Source organism: Bombina bombina, chromosome 1 (assembly GCF_027579735.1).
Source record: "Bombina bombina isolate aBomBom1 chromosome 1, aBomBom1.pri, whole genome shotgun sequence".
Classification (NCBI taxonomy): Eukaryota; Metazoa; Chordata; class Amphibia; order Anura; family Bombinatoridae; genus Bombina; species Bombina bombina.
The window spans coordinates 503,124,821-503,139,428 of record NC_069499.1 but is presented as its reverse complement, the minus strand read 5'-3'; the positions used below and the strand labels follow the sequence as shown (position 1 = coordinate 503,139,428).

General features: G+C 35.8%; 2 protein-coding genes across 3 annotated transcripts in view; both read left to right on the top strand.

Annotated features, from left to right (window-relative positions):
• LOC128645536 (putative methyltransferase DDB_G0268948) overlaps positions 1 to 14,608 on the top strand; it is a 105,510-nt gene that overhangs the window by 69,296 nt on the left and 21,606 nt on the right. The window contains exon 5 of the mRNA XM_053698580.1: positions 12,244 to 12,354. Within this exon, the coding sequence (XP_053554555.1) occupies positions 12,244 to 12,354 (111 nt within the window). The remainder of the gene's footprint in view (positions 1 to 12,243; positions 12,355 to 14,608) is intronic.
• Positions 305 to 11,072, top strand: LOC128645538 (glutamic acid-rich protein). 2 transcript variants are annotated; one of them, XM_053698581.1, is made up of 6 exons: positions 305 to 2,505; positions 7,168 to 7,287; positions 7,373 to 7,487; positions 7,578 to 7,763; positions 10,591 to 10,662; positions 10,850 to 11,072. In XM_053698581.1, exons 3-6 carry the CDS (start codon positions 7,442 to 7,444, stop codon positions 10,975 to 10,977), a joined length of 432 nt encoding a protein of 143 aa, XP_053554556.1. In that variant the 5' UTR covers positions 305 to 2,505; positions 7,168 to 7,287; positions 7,373 to 7,441; the 3' UTR covers positions 10,978 to 11,072. The 2 variants fall into 2 exon arrangements, with proteins under 2 accessions (XP_053554556.1, XP_053554557.1); XM_053698582.1 differs by having other exon boundaries at positions 7,581 to 7,763; positions 10,850 to 11,066.

Sequence of the window (14,608 nt, the reverse complement as noted above, 5' to 3'; positions counted from 1 at the left end):
AAACAGGGGCTCTCTCAGCCCTCTCATCTCTAGGCATATGGGGAATGTAGTGCTCACTAGAGGGCTATTAGCATGGAAAGTTAAATCTGAATTATGTATCAGGAGGCTATGGATATATCTGCTATATATTTTATGGCTCAATAAAACTGAATCAGGGTACTATAGGCCACATAACACAATGTAAAGGGGCTCAACAGTGTAATATGAATGTTACATCTTAAACATGTATGTATATATATATATATATATATATATATAAAGAAGAAAAAAATATATATATAAAAAACCTCCCCAAAAAAAAAGAATGCACTATTGACTGGATGCTGAAATAAAAAAACCCCGGTATAAACAAACAGAGAAGAGGCATAGGCTACATTCAGCACGCATACAATTACAGGCTCAGGTCCCCTAGAAGGAAAAAAAGAAAAAATGAACAACAAGAGATTAATTTATATCTAGCCTATTCCCACTCTGCTCGGGTCTGAGCTGCTATATGAGAAGTCCCGTTCTATATAGAAGTCCTTGTCTAAGGTCAGTGGGGGATCACGGCAGTCTCTTATGCCACGAGTATGGTGCAGTCCCCAGTGGCCCACCCCGGAGCCGGCCGCATCTCCCGAACAGGCCACCGGGAGCCAAAGGGCAGTTTTTAGGCTGCTATCTGTAGCTGAAGAAATCTGGTACCTCGATGCAGGCTCCTCTATGGTAGGTTGCTCAAAATGGCATAGTGAAGTACTGATCAGTGTCAGGACTTGCTGCAGAGTCACCTTCGAAGCGTGTGAGATGGGTGAGCCAGATGTTTTTAGGCTTCTTCCTAAACTGACCACATTCTCGAATCCTGGGGTCTCCTTAGGCTCTCCGGAGCAAACAATAAGAGGCAATTCTGTTGTAGAGTGTAACTCCGGTGCCAGACTGGAAGCGTGCGTAGACGAGAGTGACGGCTGGTCGCCATCTTTCATGAAGGCCTCTCTGACTTCAGCTTTGAGGTTCTCAAACTGTGCATCCATCTTTAGGGAGAGATCTTGGAATAAGGTTAGTGCTATGAGACTAAAGCCCTCCATCCTGTTATGAGTGGCCAGCAGCCCACTAGCCCAATAGAACCCGGGTTACCGGGGGGTTTGATTAGGTGTAAAAGTATGTATGTGTAGACCGTCACCTATAATTCACAGTTCTGCCGCAGAGGATTCCGGATGTTATAATCCCAATAAGGCTATAGTCTCCAGACACAGATATTAGTATAAGGCAGTCTTGGAGCCCAGAGAAAAAGTCGTCTAGCTTGAGTAGTCGTTGCAGGCTTTTGTAGGCTCCAGTTAGCGGTGACGGCCTGAGGTCAAAAAAGGCTAAATCAGCTCCTGTTTAGACTGATGCGGGAATCATGGAGACTTTCATTACTGCAGAATAAGCAGTGAAGAGATCTGATAGATACTTGAGAAAAATGCAAATTATATCCCGAGTAAATTTATCAATCTTAAGAATATTCCCAGGAGCTTCATAAAATGCAACTGATCATGGCCGCTTCTTAGCCACTCCCCCCATTTTCTTTTTTTAAAGTCCATAGATATTTATGAATTCCTTTTTTTAACTTGTTTTACATGTAATGTTTTTATTTTTTTTTAGGTGACAATGGTTATCCATGTAGGCCATGGCTTTTGACCCCAGTCCAATCACCTCATACACGTGCAGAATTAAAATTTAAAGAGTCACATCGTACCACAAGAACTGCTATAGAGAGAACTTTTGGTGTGTTAAAGATGCGATTTAGGGTGTTGGACCTTTAGGAGGAGACCTGCAATACTCACCTGAGAAATGCAATGATATTATTCTTGTCTCCTGCATGTTGCATAATATTGCCATTTCACAAGGAAACCTAGATGATGTGTGTCCAGAGGATCCTATAGAGGATCTTTATGTTCCACAAGACATATTTTCGCATATTTCAAACTAGTAAATACGAATGCATTGCTTGATAGTCAGGTTCGAGCTTTTTTTGATAAATGGCTTATTTTAATTTTAGAACTGTAATGCAGGAGCAGTATGTAGGGAATTAGGGAATATTCACTGTATAATATAGTTATGAGAGCAGAATTAGTCACCTTCTTAGAATGAAATAGTTGATTCACAGAAGTTAGTATGCAGATATGATACAGTTGGTAAGTTGTGCACAAACATATAGCAGGTGTAAAAACAATTACCTTCTATTTGAGAGATTACGGTAAACACAGGTAAGTAGCTTGAATAACATTACAACAGTTCAGGTAGGAGATATGACAAGTTTTACCTTGGTCTTTATGCTTGGTACCTGCAGATGAATAGCGCAGTCTGATTTTCCTAATCACCGCTGTGAAGAGGGAGAGGTGTACCTCTGCAGGGAAGCTTGTGAGAGCGCAGCTGACAGGCTGCAGCGCAGGAGGCGCGAAGGACGCTTGTGAGATGGTGACACAGCAGGACTGTGGTAGCTTCAGTAGAGGCCGCTGGAGGTTTGCACCGGAAGTGGATGCGGAGTTAGAGGTGAGCTAAATTGGCTCTTTTAGTTCTGAAGGTGAAACAGTAATACTTTACAAACAAGGCAAAATGTAAATAAGCAGCAGATAGGAGTAAAGATGCCAAACACAGGTTAGTAACGTAGTACCAATAAAAGCACAAAACAGCAAAAAGTAATCCTTAATACTTATTGTAATCCAGGCTTAAGTGGAGAGTAGGGAAGATCCAGAAATCCTACCTACAAACAATCCTAAGCAAGGTATGGTAGGAAGGAGGAGCCTTATATAGGCAGGTAACTTAAAGGTACAGGCCATAACCATGACAGGAGCCCCCCCAAAAGAGCCACTCCGAGGCTCAAGGCTTAGGGCGGTCAGGGTGTTGCCTTTGAAACAAAGACACCAGTCTGAGAGCCGAAAGATTGGAAGATGGCTCCCAAGAATCTTCGTCATGAGAGAATCCCTTCCAATGAATGAGGTACTGAAGGGTGTTGCGGAAATACCTGGAATCCAATATGGGTTGAATCTCATATTCCGGCTCAAGTGAAGGAGAAGTAGAAGGAAGCACAGGAGTAATGGAAGTGACATCGGAGAGACAAGGTTTCAACAGAGAAACATGGAAAGTTGGATGTATGGAGAGATCCTTCGGCAGGTCCAGAGTGACAGCGTTGGGATTGACAATTCTTGAAATAGGAAATGGTCCAATGAAAAGAGAACCAAGTTTTCTGGTTGGAACTTTAAGATGTAAGTTTCTGGTGGAGAGCTAGACGTAATCCCCAATTTTATAGAGGGGTGGATTCCACCGTCTTAAATCGTAATAAGTCTTGTGATGAGATTGTGCATCTTTGAGGTTCTCTTGGATAATGTTGAAATGTTTAGCAAGTTCATTCATCATATCATTTACCAATGGTGAAGGTGTTTCGTCTCTGGGGTGAAGATGGAATCTAGGATGAAAGCCATAGTTAGCATAAAAAGGTGACATTTTCAGAGATGAATTGATGGTGTTGTTGAAAGCAAATTCGGCTGTGGGCAAGAGAGATGTCCAATTATCTTGGAGTTGTGAACAATAGCATCTTAAATACTGTTCAAGAGTTTGATTTGTTCTCTCTGTTTGACCGTTTGTTTGTGGACGGTATGCGGTGCTGAGCCTAGGTTGTATCTTTAGAATTTGACATAAATGTGTCCAAAATTTAGAGGTGAATTGAGAACCCCTATCCGATGTGATGGTGTCAGGAAAGCCATGGTACCTAACGATGTGAGTTAAGAAAAGTTGTGCTGTTTCAGATGATGTTGGTAGTGAATGACAGGGAAGGAAATGTGCCATCTTTGTAAATAAATCTACTACCACCAGGATGCAGTTGTTGTTGTTCGAAGGAGGAAGGTCTACGATAAAATCCATTGCAATGTCCTTCCACGGTCTGCCTGGTATGGGTAAAGACATTAATAACCCATATGGATGTGATCTGGAATTCTTGGTAATAGCGCAGATAGGACATTCCTTTACATATTGCATGATATCAGTGTTCATATTAGGCCACCAGAAATCCTTTTTAGAAGTTCTGTAGTTTTATGTATGCCAGGATGTCCTGAGATCATAGAATCATGAGTAGAATAGAGCAGCTCCTTACGTAACCCTGGGGGTACATAAGTTTTTCCCTTATGGTAGTATACTCCGTTACTAGCCTTAACTAAGGACAGGTTAGGCATGGAGAGATCTTGTTCTTGTGAAAGTCTCATTTGAGAGGTAGAATCAAGTGATAGACCAATAAATCTATCTTGAGGAATTATAGATGACACTGATGGAGATGAGATAGGTTTTAGATCCTTCCTGGACAAAGAATCCACCTTTCCATTTTTACTTCCAGGGCATTATGTGATGATATAGTCAAATCTGGAGAAGAACAAACTCCATTTGATCTGTCGGGCTGATAGAGTCTTATTTGTTTTCAAATATTCTAGGTTTTTATGATCCGTGTAGATCAGTATAGGTAAAGATGTACCCTCTAGGAGATGTCTCCAGAACTCAAAAGAACTTTTAATAGATAAAAGTTCTTTCTCTCCTATGGGATAGTTTAATTCAGATGAGGTCATGATTCTGGAGAAAAACCCTACTGGATGAAGAGGGGACTTAGGTGACTTACGCTGTGATAGAATGGATCCCAAAGCGTAGTCGGAGGCATCCACCTCTAAGATGTATTGTAAAGAGGGATCTGGGAATTTAAGTATGGGAGCTGATGTGAAAGGCTTCTTTAGGTTTTTAAAAGCTAGGTCGGCTTCAATACTCCATACAAAGGGAGTCTGTTTGCTTGTCAATGAGGTTAGTGGTTTAGCCAAACGAGAAAAATCTTTTATAACTTTTCTATAGAAGTTAGAAAATCCAATAAAACATTGTACATTTTTGATGTTCTGAGGAATAGGCCATGATGTTATAGCCTCAATCTTTTTGTTTTCCATCTGTATACCTTTAGGGGATATGATATAACCTAAAAAGGATATAGTATCAGTATTAAAAATACACTTCTCAGATTTGGCGTATAGAGAATTTTCCCTGAGTCTTTGCAGAACAATTTTGACATGTTCTATGTGTTGTTCTGTAGTCTTTGAATAAATGAGTATATCATCTAAATATACTATTAAACACACATCCAGGATGTCTCTGAAAAGGTCATTAATAAACATTGAAATGTCGCTGGGGCGTTGCATAACCCAAACGGCATATCCGTATACTCGTACAACCCATACCTAGTACGGAAAGCGGTCAGCCATTCGTGCCCAGACTTTATTCTGATTAGATTATATGCGCCTCTAAGGTCAAGTTTGGTAAAGATTACAGCCCCCTGAAGTCATTCTATTATCTCAGGTATAAGAGGTAATGGATACCTGTTTTTCTTTGTACGGCGATTTAATTCCCTATAGTCGATTATAGGTCTTAATGTGTCGTCTTTGTTTCGTACAAAAAACATACCTGCTCCAGCAGGAGAGGTTGAAGGTCTTATAAACCTTTTCCGTAGGTTGTCATCTAAATACTGTTTTAAATGTACCAACTCTGGTTCAGAGAGAGGATAGATATGCCCATAAGGTATGTCAACCCCTGGGAGTAACTCAATCGGGCAGTCGTATGATCTGTGAGGTGGTAATTTTTCTGCCTCAACTTTGTTAAAAACATCTGAAAACTCAGAATAACAGTCAGGTACTGGGTGTTCTGCAACAGTGGTTTGGAGAATATGTGTGGAATGGTTACATGTCTTTAGACAGTGGTCAGAAACAAAATTTATTTGTGAAGACTTCCAGACTATATGCGGTCCATGTGTTTGCAACCAATGTAACCCAATAACTAATGAAAACAAGGGAGAGGCTATAACATCAAATGACACGTATTCCTTATGACCAGAACTGGTGGTCATTAGTAAAGGTATAGTGCGATGGGTTATCTATTTAGTTGTTGAAAAGTGGCGTATACAGATTGATTTTTTTCTAGAAAGATCCCTATGTCGCATTTTCTATAACATTGAATATAGTGTTTTCCATTTTATTTTGGTCATGTAATTTAATTTTACCTTTTTTTAAATCATTACATTTGAAATACATTTCTAACTGTAAAGAAACCAAATCTTAATTCTATTTAATAATTGTGCATCTAAAAGTTTATCAAATGTGTGATAAATAAATGAAGATTTATTTGACATTAGTAACAGTTAAAAATATTACATTTGATATTGTTTAGAAAAAAAGTCCTTAATGTTGCACATTTCTTTAAAATGTATCTTTTTATTAAAATTGTGTCTAAATAAAGATACATTGCACTTTAGGAAAAGGAAGCAGTACAATACAATATATATTTATTTTAAAGTCAATGTGAAAACCAATAAAAATATATGCGTTAATTCTCAATATTGCACAGTTTTTAAACAAAATTAGTTCCGTTAGTACTGTTTAGAAGTATAGATATATCCATTGAAAATGACACGTTCCAAAAAATTCTCAATTGGAGAAATATTGATAGTCTCATATACAATGGAGAAATATTTCCCTAAAAAAAGGAAGGGTATTTTCACTCTGGAGCAGGATAGAAGAAATAGTATACTTTGTGAGATGGTGCGTTGAGTGAGGAGAGTCTTTGGGCAAAATCGTACAAGAAAACAATGCCTGAAAAGGTACAACGATTTGTACAGGAGGCAATATAAACTCCAGACTCTGATCAGGAGTTACCTGAAAAAATGTAAGCATTATACAAAATTAATATTGTTTCTTATAAGAAGTTTAGATTTCTATAAAAAAACAATTTTTTATTGATATCAATTTGATTGATGCTTTTTCTAAATTCAAATTAGAGAATGTCTTTATTAATAATTTAATTTATTACGTCACTATATAACAAAATGAAGTCTGTCTGTGTCTTTTAATTTTTATGTTCACTCTTCAACATGTCTCCATTGAACTATGTATACATATTAAGCAATCTATTGTGCAATTGGCTAAATGTGTCCAAAAACTTAGACAGTAATAGGATTAACAGATTAGTCTTGCAAAAATAGAATTGTTGATTGAATCAATAAAGTATTTGCTCAATTTGAAGTCAAGTCATTTAGTTAATGCATTTAAATTTACATTTTTAATTTTGAAAATAGTTTTTAATAGTACAAATCTTAAAATTTATACTGTTAATTGTGTTTCTATTATGTTTTATTTAAAGTCAAAACAAGAATAGGGCCCAGGTACCTTTGCCCCATTGAGATGACTTCTTCCAGTTCTGGGGGGGAATTAGACCCACTCCATATGGTATTCATGGACAATGATGGGACTGATAGAACAGGTATGAAATAAATAAATCAAAATAGCAATCCTAAATCTAATAAATTCAATTTATTATTATTATTGTATATTGATTGTTATTAAAGGAAGACATAGGAGGACAAATCGTCGGACAAATCGTCGGACAAGGCCATTAAACAAGGCCATTAAACAATATGGACTCTAATGATGCGGAAGAACTTGAAATTCCATCAATTCCAGGTATTTGTTAATATTTGGTATATTTTTAATATGGGTGAAATATTGATAATATTTATAATGAATTGAAAATTATATAACAATTCATCTAAGTAGATGAAGAAAATATAAACAATGAACAAATTCAGCATGATGAGTCCAATGAGGCGGAAGAGCAGAATATTAATATTGAGATTGAACAACAGATTCAAGAGGATGAAGATTTGGAGCAAGAGGAAGGGGTGGAGCAAAATGAAGAGGTGGAGCAAGAGGAAGAGCAGGTGCATTCAGGAACAGCAGGTGAAACACAGTTGAAAATACTACCTATTATCATTCCAGACAAAATTCCAACACAAAATTCATGGTTTTAATGTGTTAAACTTAAAGGGAAAAAAAAATTATTTCATGATTTAGAAAGAGCATACAATTTTAAACATCTTTCTAATTTACTTCTATTATCTAATTTGCTAAATTGTCTTGATATACTTTGCAGAAAAGCATATCTAGATAGGCTCAGTAGCTGCTGATTGGTTGCTGCATATAGATGCCTCATGTGATTGGCTCACACATGTGCATTGCTATTTCTTCAACAAAGGATATCTAAGGAATAAAGCAAATTAGATAATACAAGTAAATTGGAATGTTGTTTAAAATTGTATTCTCTACATGAATCATGTAAGATTTTTTGGGGGTTTAGTGTCCCTTTAAGTAAAATAACTAAGAGGGAATAGAAAATGACCAAAATAATAATCGATCATTTTCTCTATGATTCTATATTTAACTCTCGCTATATATATCTTTTTAGAAATATATATTACATTTTTTTTTAAATATTATATATATATATATATATACATATATATATATATATATATATACATATATATATATATATATATATATACATATATATTAATATGTAATTCTATATAGCTATGTAATAGGATAGTTATCATTTTAGGTTATTATCCTAATTCCCCATTGTAGTCAGTATTACATTAGTTTTCACTGTAGGTCAGCACTAGATCCAACACACCCCAACTTCAGGTTCTTTGCTTTATATAGGAATTAATCTCCATTTCTTTTTGCTAGGTTTCTACCACGTTGTCAGTTTGTTCATATAAGACTACTATCTATCTTTGCACGCTATCATGTCAATAATTATTTATTTACACCACACTTTAATAATATACACTATTCACATTTATATTTCTCATTTGCAGCGTATCTTAATTGTTATTATCAAGCTATATATGTTTAATCATTGGACGCTGCTTAGCGATCTATATTATTTTTTCTCATTTGTAGTTATATTGCAAGTGGGTGTTTTCGCATATTTTCACTCTCCACACGTTCATGATAATTCACATTTTTACCCTTTGAATCGAGGTGCAACTATTCGATTTGATATAGGATGTTTACATTCTACACAACACATCCTATTGAACCTATGAGGAACGGGCTTTTAGTCAGCTTGACACATAAATTTTCATAGACAGCTTGTCATTGGTCGACTAGTACACACCCCCTGTCCTGTCATATGTCTTACTAGTCGGCATTTTGCCGTTATGGAACACATAAGTTTCTTCTATTACCTTTATCATTATTATTATTATTTTTTCACGATCCACATCTTATAATACGACAGATTTTTCATACCTAATGCTGCTCAGCGGCCACAAAGACATAAATTTCCATATTAGATATCCATCAGGATCATTTTACTTTGCTTAGTTTCAAGCTTATTCCTTCTCATTCATAGCTATATTACAAATGGGTATTTTTTATAAATTTTCAATCCCTACACGTTTATGATAATTCATATCTGTGCCCTTTGCATTGGGGCGCAACTACATAGACATCCGATTCAGTATAGGGTATTAACATTAGTTGCTACAGAAAATATTCCAATGAACCTAAGAAAAACGGGCTTTCAATTAGCCTACCAAACAAACTTTCATAGACAGTTTGCCATTGGTCGACTATTACACACCCCTTGTCCAATCATATGCTTCACTTGTCGGCATTTTGCCGTTACCAAACACATAAGCTTTCGATTACCAAAATGCAAACTTATAGGAAAAATAGAAACAGATGAGCACACTAGATGAATGCTCACTTTTTTTACATTGTTTATATGTGATCATTGACATATGGAGACTTTCAACTAATTCCCCTATGATCCACACCTTACAATATGACAGATCTTTCATTTGCAGCTCAACTCATCAAAAACACTATATGACTTAGACAAATTGGGAAGTTTTCATCCTGCGTGTTATTGAGCAAAATATGGGCAATGACAAAGGCACACATAGACAACGGCTTTTCATACAGCTGTTCATTGCAGATATCTCTGTGTATATCAGTAAAGAAGGAATTACCATAAACAACATAGGATTATATCAATTATCTATCACACCGTTTTTTTCTTTTCTACATGTTACACAAAAATGCACAATCTTGTATACACAAAGGGTTAACACTTGAAAATTCTAATTTACAAAGCACTTTTTCTCTGCTAACAACAAATTAGCCCCAGAGACATCTGACAGTCCACACAGGTGAGAATTAATTAGGAACACACCCCTTACAATGGATGCAATTGTTTGTTAGTAGGGTTTAAAAGGCAGAGGTAGGAAAATGTTTGATATGCCTGATGAAACGGTTTGCTAACCGAGAAACGCGTTGCAATTATTGGGGCCAACTGGGTGACCCTGTAATCCACTTTTTATAACAACCTTGGTGTTGTTTTTTAACTTTTTGTTTTTAATAAATATTTGCAACTTTTATTTTTGGAGTGGAACTCATTTCCTACCTTCTGCCTACAATCCCTGCAAAGGGATATCACGCCCTTTATGCACAGCTACTGAGAAGCATTAAATCTGCCTTTGTTCTCATTGCACTAATACCTGAAAGATCACCATCTAATTGTATACCATTTTGCGCCCCCTCCACTGTGATTTTATCACACACCAGATTCAAATATCTATATATGTGTATATATATATATATATATATATATATATATATATAGAGAGAGAGAGAGAGAGAGAGAGAGAGAGAGAGAGACATTCAAGAGTTACATAATCAATATAAGGTTCTAAAATAATGTTTTCATTTACAGCTATCCAAGAAAAAAGAAGCACAGATGAGATGCAGGATGAGGACTCTGCTTCACCACAATATTATGACTGGAGTAAGTGATCTCAACTGTAAAAATTTGAATCGATATTTATATTGATTGCATTTTTGAAACTTTTGTAATGCTCTCGCTGATTCTTGAAAGACCAATGTTAGTGTTTCCTTTTATAACTGCAAAAAAAAACATTTACATGTATCATTACATGAAGTAATTTTTATTTTTTTATTTTTCTTTCTTATAGTTCCTGAGGATGATAAAATTTGGGTGAACAAAAAAGATCTTTTAGAAGTCCTGCTTAAAGCAGAAATTGGACTTATAAGTAACTACTCCACAGTGCGGAAAATGCGAATGAGATACGGAAAAAATTAAAATTATTTTAGTATATTATTAAAACCTGAAAAACTGAATGTGACAATAACATATTTTTTATTTTTGTAATTAATAAAAAATGTATATATGATTTGAATATACCAATTTGTCGTCCTATTCATTACTATCTTTAATAAAGTTATACTATCTTATCAGTCAAAAGCTAACAATATTAGAGCTCAATGTAAGACGTGTCACCAGTTCCAGTTTTATAATAGGACTATGGTCTGCAGGGGGTGTGTAAAGGAGATAAACTAAAGTGGACTTTGTATTGTGTAGCATTGGTAAAATAATATTTTAATTTATTTAACTTTAAATATAAAAATGTTTTTTTTGTGATTTCATTACCATGTATTAGATAACATGGATTATAATAATGGTAAATAAAAAGAAATTACAAAAAAAAAAAATTATAAAAATTAGGTCAGACCAAAAATAGGCGCATTTTTGAGATGATGAAATGATAAATTAGGCGAATATCTAATAATAACGGCAAAATTTATCATTAATCCGCCGCATCTCGACTTTGGAAATTAGTGTGATAATACGACCAATTTTATGATAAATATTGGCGCACAGGTGCACCTCGCCGAGGGGGAGCTGCGGAGGACTGATAGGAGAACTGAAAGTCGTATTTCACAAAACAATGATAAATGGAGTCCTTAGTATTGTTTTGTTTTAAAGGGATTTGAAACCCAATTTTTTTCTTTTAGGGCTCAGATAGAGAATGCAATTTAAAAAAAGTTTCCATTTTACTACTATTATCAAATTTGCTTAGTTCTCGTGTTATTCTTTGTGGAAGAGATATCTAGATCGGTGGCATGCACATTTTAGGAGCACTATATAACAGGAAATGGTGCTGCCATCTAGTGCTCTTGCTAATGAATAACTGTTGAAAAACGTGCTATATAGTCCTGCAGACACATTCACACTCCTGAACTTCTTAACTTCCTGCTATTCAAAGGATAACAAGAAAACAGAGATAATAGAAATACATTGGAAAGTTGTTTAAAACTGAATGTTCTACCTGAATCATAAAAGAAAAAAATTGGGTTTTATGTCCCTTTAATTTGCCAGAAATGTTGCTTTAGAATGTGTGTATATTAAATAGATATATATAAAAGATCACCTACACTTTGTATACGTATGTACATTTTATTAGATTTCGTTCTTTTTTGCTTTTATTGTATGTTAAACTCCACATTATGTTACAGTATTGTAAAATGCGTAACTTAACATATTAAATGTTCACTTGAATAACTATAGGTTGATCGGATCCTGAAACCTGGTGGCTGCCTTGCATTCTTTACCTACTCTCTCGGTATGGAAGTTCATTACAAGGATCGGTCAGAGCAGATGATAAAAGTATTTAATGAGGTAGGGGCACACTTCAAATTGGTGCATTAAGTTCCTAGTCTGCATAAAGTATTAGTCTATCATCTCTCAGTATCTAATCACGAATTAAAAAGTATATCAGACAAAATGGAACAATATCTTACACTCCATTCCTCTGATATAATATGTAACACTCCCCCTCTTGCTCTCTTAATGGGATTAACTCTCACAAAATATCCCCTATATAAGTACAATAAAAAACTAGCTAAGAGAGTCTAAAAATATAAATGTAAATTCAAAATGATATGAATCAATGTTTAAAAGCAATACATTTGACAAATATTCAAGAAAACACTGGTGGTATTTTAAAATTATTTTTAAAAGTCCTTTGTAAAAAGTCTGTTGCTCACAAAAGAGTATAGAATTTAAAATCCCGTTACAGTCTTTGCGCTGGACTGTCAATATTTGTGCACGGTAAAAGTCCTCCTAAAGCCACTCAATGGTCTAAACACAAAGGCCTAGATTTGGAGTTTGGCGGTAAAAGGGCTGTTAACGCTCCGCGGGCTTTTTTCTGGCCGCACCATAAATTTAACTCTGGTATCGAGAGTTCAAACAAAGGCTGCGTTAGGCTCCAAAAAAGGAGCGTAGAGCATTTTTACCGCAAATGCAACTCTCGATACCAGAGTTGCTTACGGACGCGGCCAGCCTCAAAAACGTGCTCGTGCACGATTCTCCCATAGGAAACAATGGGACTGTTTGAGCTGAAAAAAAACCTAACACCTGCAAAAAAGCAGCGTTCAGCTCCTAACGCAGCCCCATTGTTTCCTATGGGGAAACACTTCCTACGTCTGCACCTAACACTCTAACATGTACCCCGAGTCTAAACACCCCTAACCTTACACTTATTAACCCCTAATCTGCCTCCCCCGCTATCGCTGACCCCTGCATTTTTTTTTAACCCCTAATCTGCCGCTCCGTAAACCGCCGCAACCTATGTTATCCCTATGTACCCCTAATCTGCTGCCCCTAACACCGCTGACCCCTATATTATATTTATTAACCCCTAATCTGCCCCCCACAACGTCGCCGACACCTGCCTACACTTATTAACCCCTAATCTGCCGAGCGGACCTGAGCGCTACTATAATAAAGTTATTAACCCCCTAATCCGCCTCACTAACCCTATCATAAATAGTATTAACCCCTAATCTGCCCTCCCTAACATCGCCGACACCTAACTTCAATTATTAACCCCTAATCTGACGACCGGAGCTCACCGCTATTCTAATAAATGTATTAACCCCTAAAGCTAAGTCTAACCCTAACACTAACACCCCCCTAACTTAAATATAATTTACATCTAACGAAATAAATTAACTCTTATTAAATAAATTATTCCTATTTAAAGCTAAATACTTACCTGTAAAATAAATCCTAATATAGCTACAATATAAATTATAATTATATTATAGCTATTTTAGGATTAATATTTATTTTACAGGCAACTTTGTAATTATTTTAACCAGGTACAATAGCTATTAAATAGTTAAGAACTATTTAATAGTTACCTAGTTAAAATAATAACAAATTTACCTGTAAAATAAATCCTAACCTAAGATATAATTAAACCTAACACTACCCTATCAATAAAATAATTAAATAAACTACCTACAATTACCTACAATTAACCTAACACTACACTATCAATAAATTAATTAAACACAATTCCTACAAATAAATACAATTAAATAAACTAGCTAAAGTACAAAAAATAAAAAAGAACTAAGTTACAAAAAATAAAAAAATATTTACAAACATAAGAAAAATATTACAACAATTTTAAACTAATTACACCTACTCTAAGCCCCCTAATAAAATAACAAAGACCCCGAAAATAAAAAATTCCCTACCCTATTCTAAATTAAAAAAGTTACAAGCTCTTTTACCTTACCAGCCCTGAACAGGGCCCTTTGCGGGGCATGCCCCAAGAATTTCAGCTCTTTTGCCTGTAAAAGAATAAATACAATACCCCCCCCAACATTACAACCCACCACCCACATACCCCTAATCTAACCCAAACCCCCCTTAATTAAACCTAACACTAAGCCCCTGAAGATCTTCCTACCTTGTCTTCACCTCACCAGGTATCACCGATCCGTCCTGAAGAGCTCCTCCGATGTCCTGATCCAAGCCCAAGCGGGGGGCTGAAGAGGTCCATGATCCGGTCAAAGTCTTCATCCAAGCGGGGCAGAAGAGGATCTTCCATCCGATTGAAGTCATCATCCAGGCGGCATCT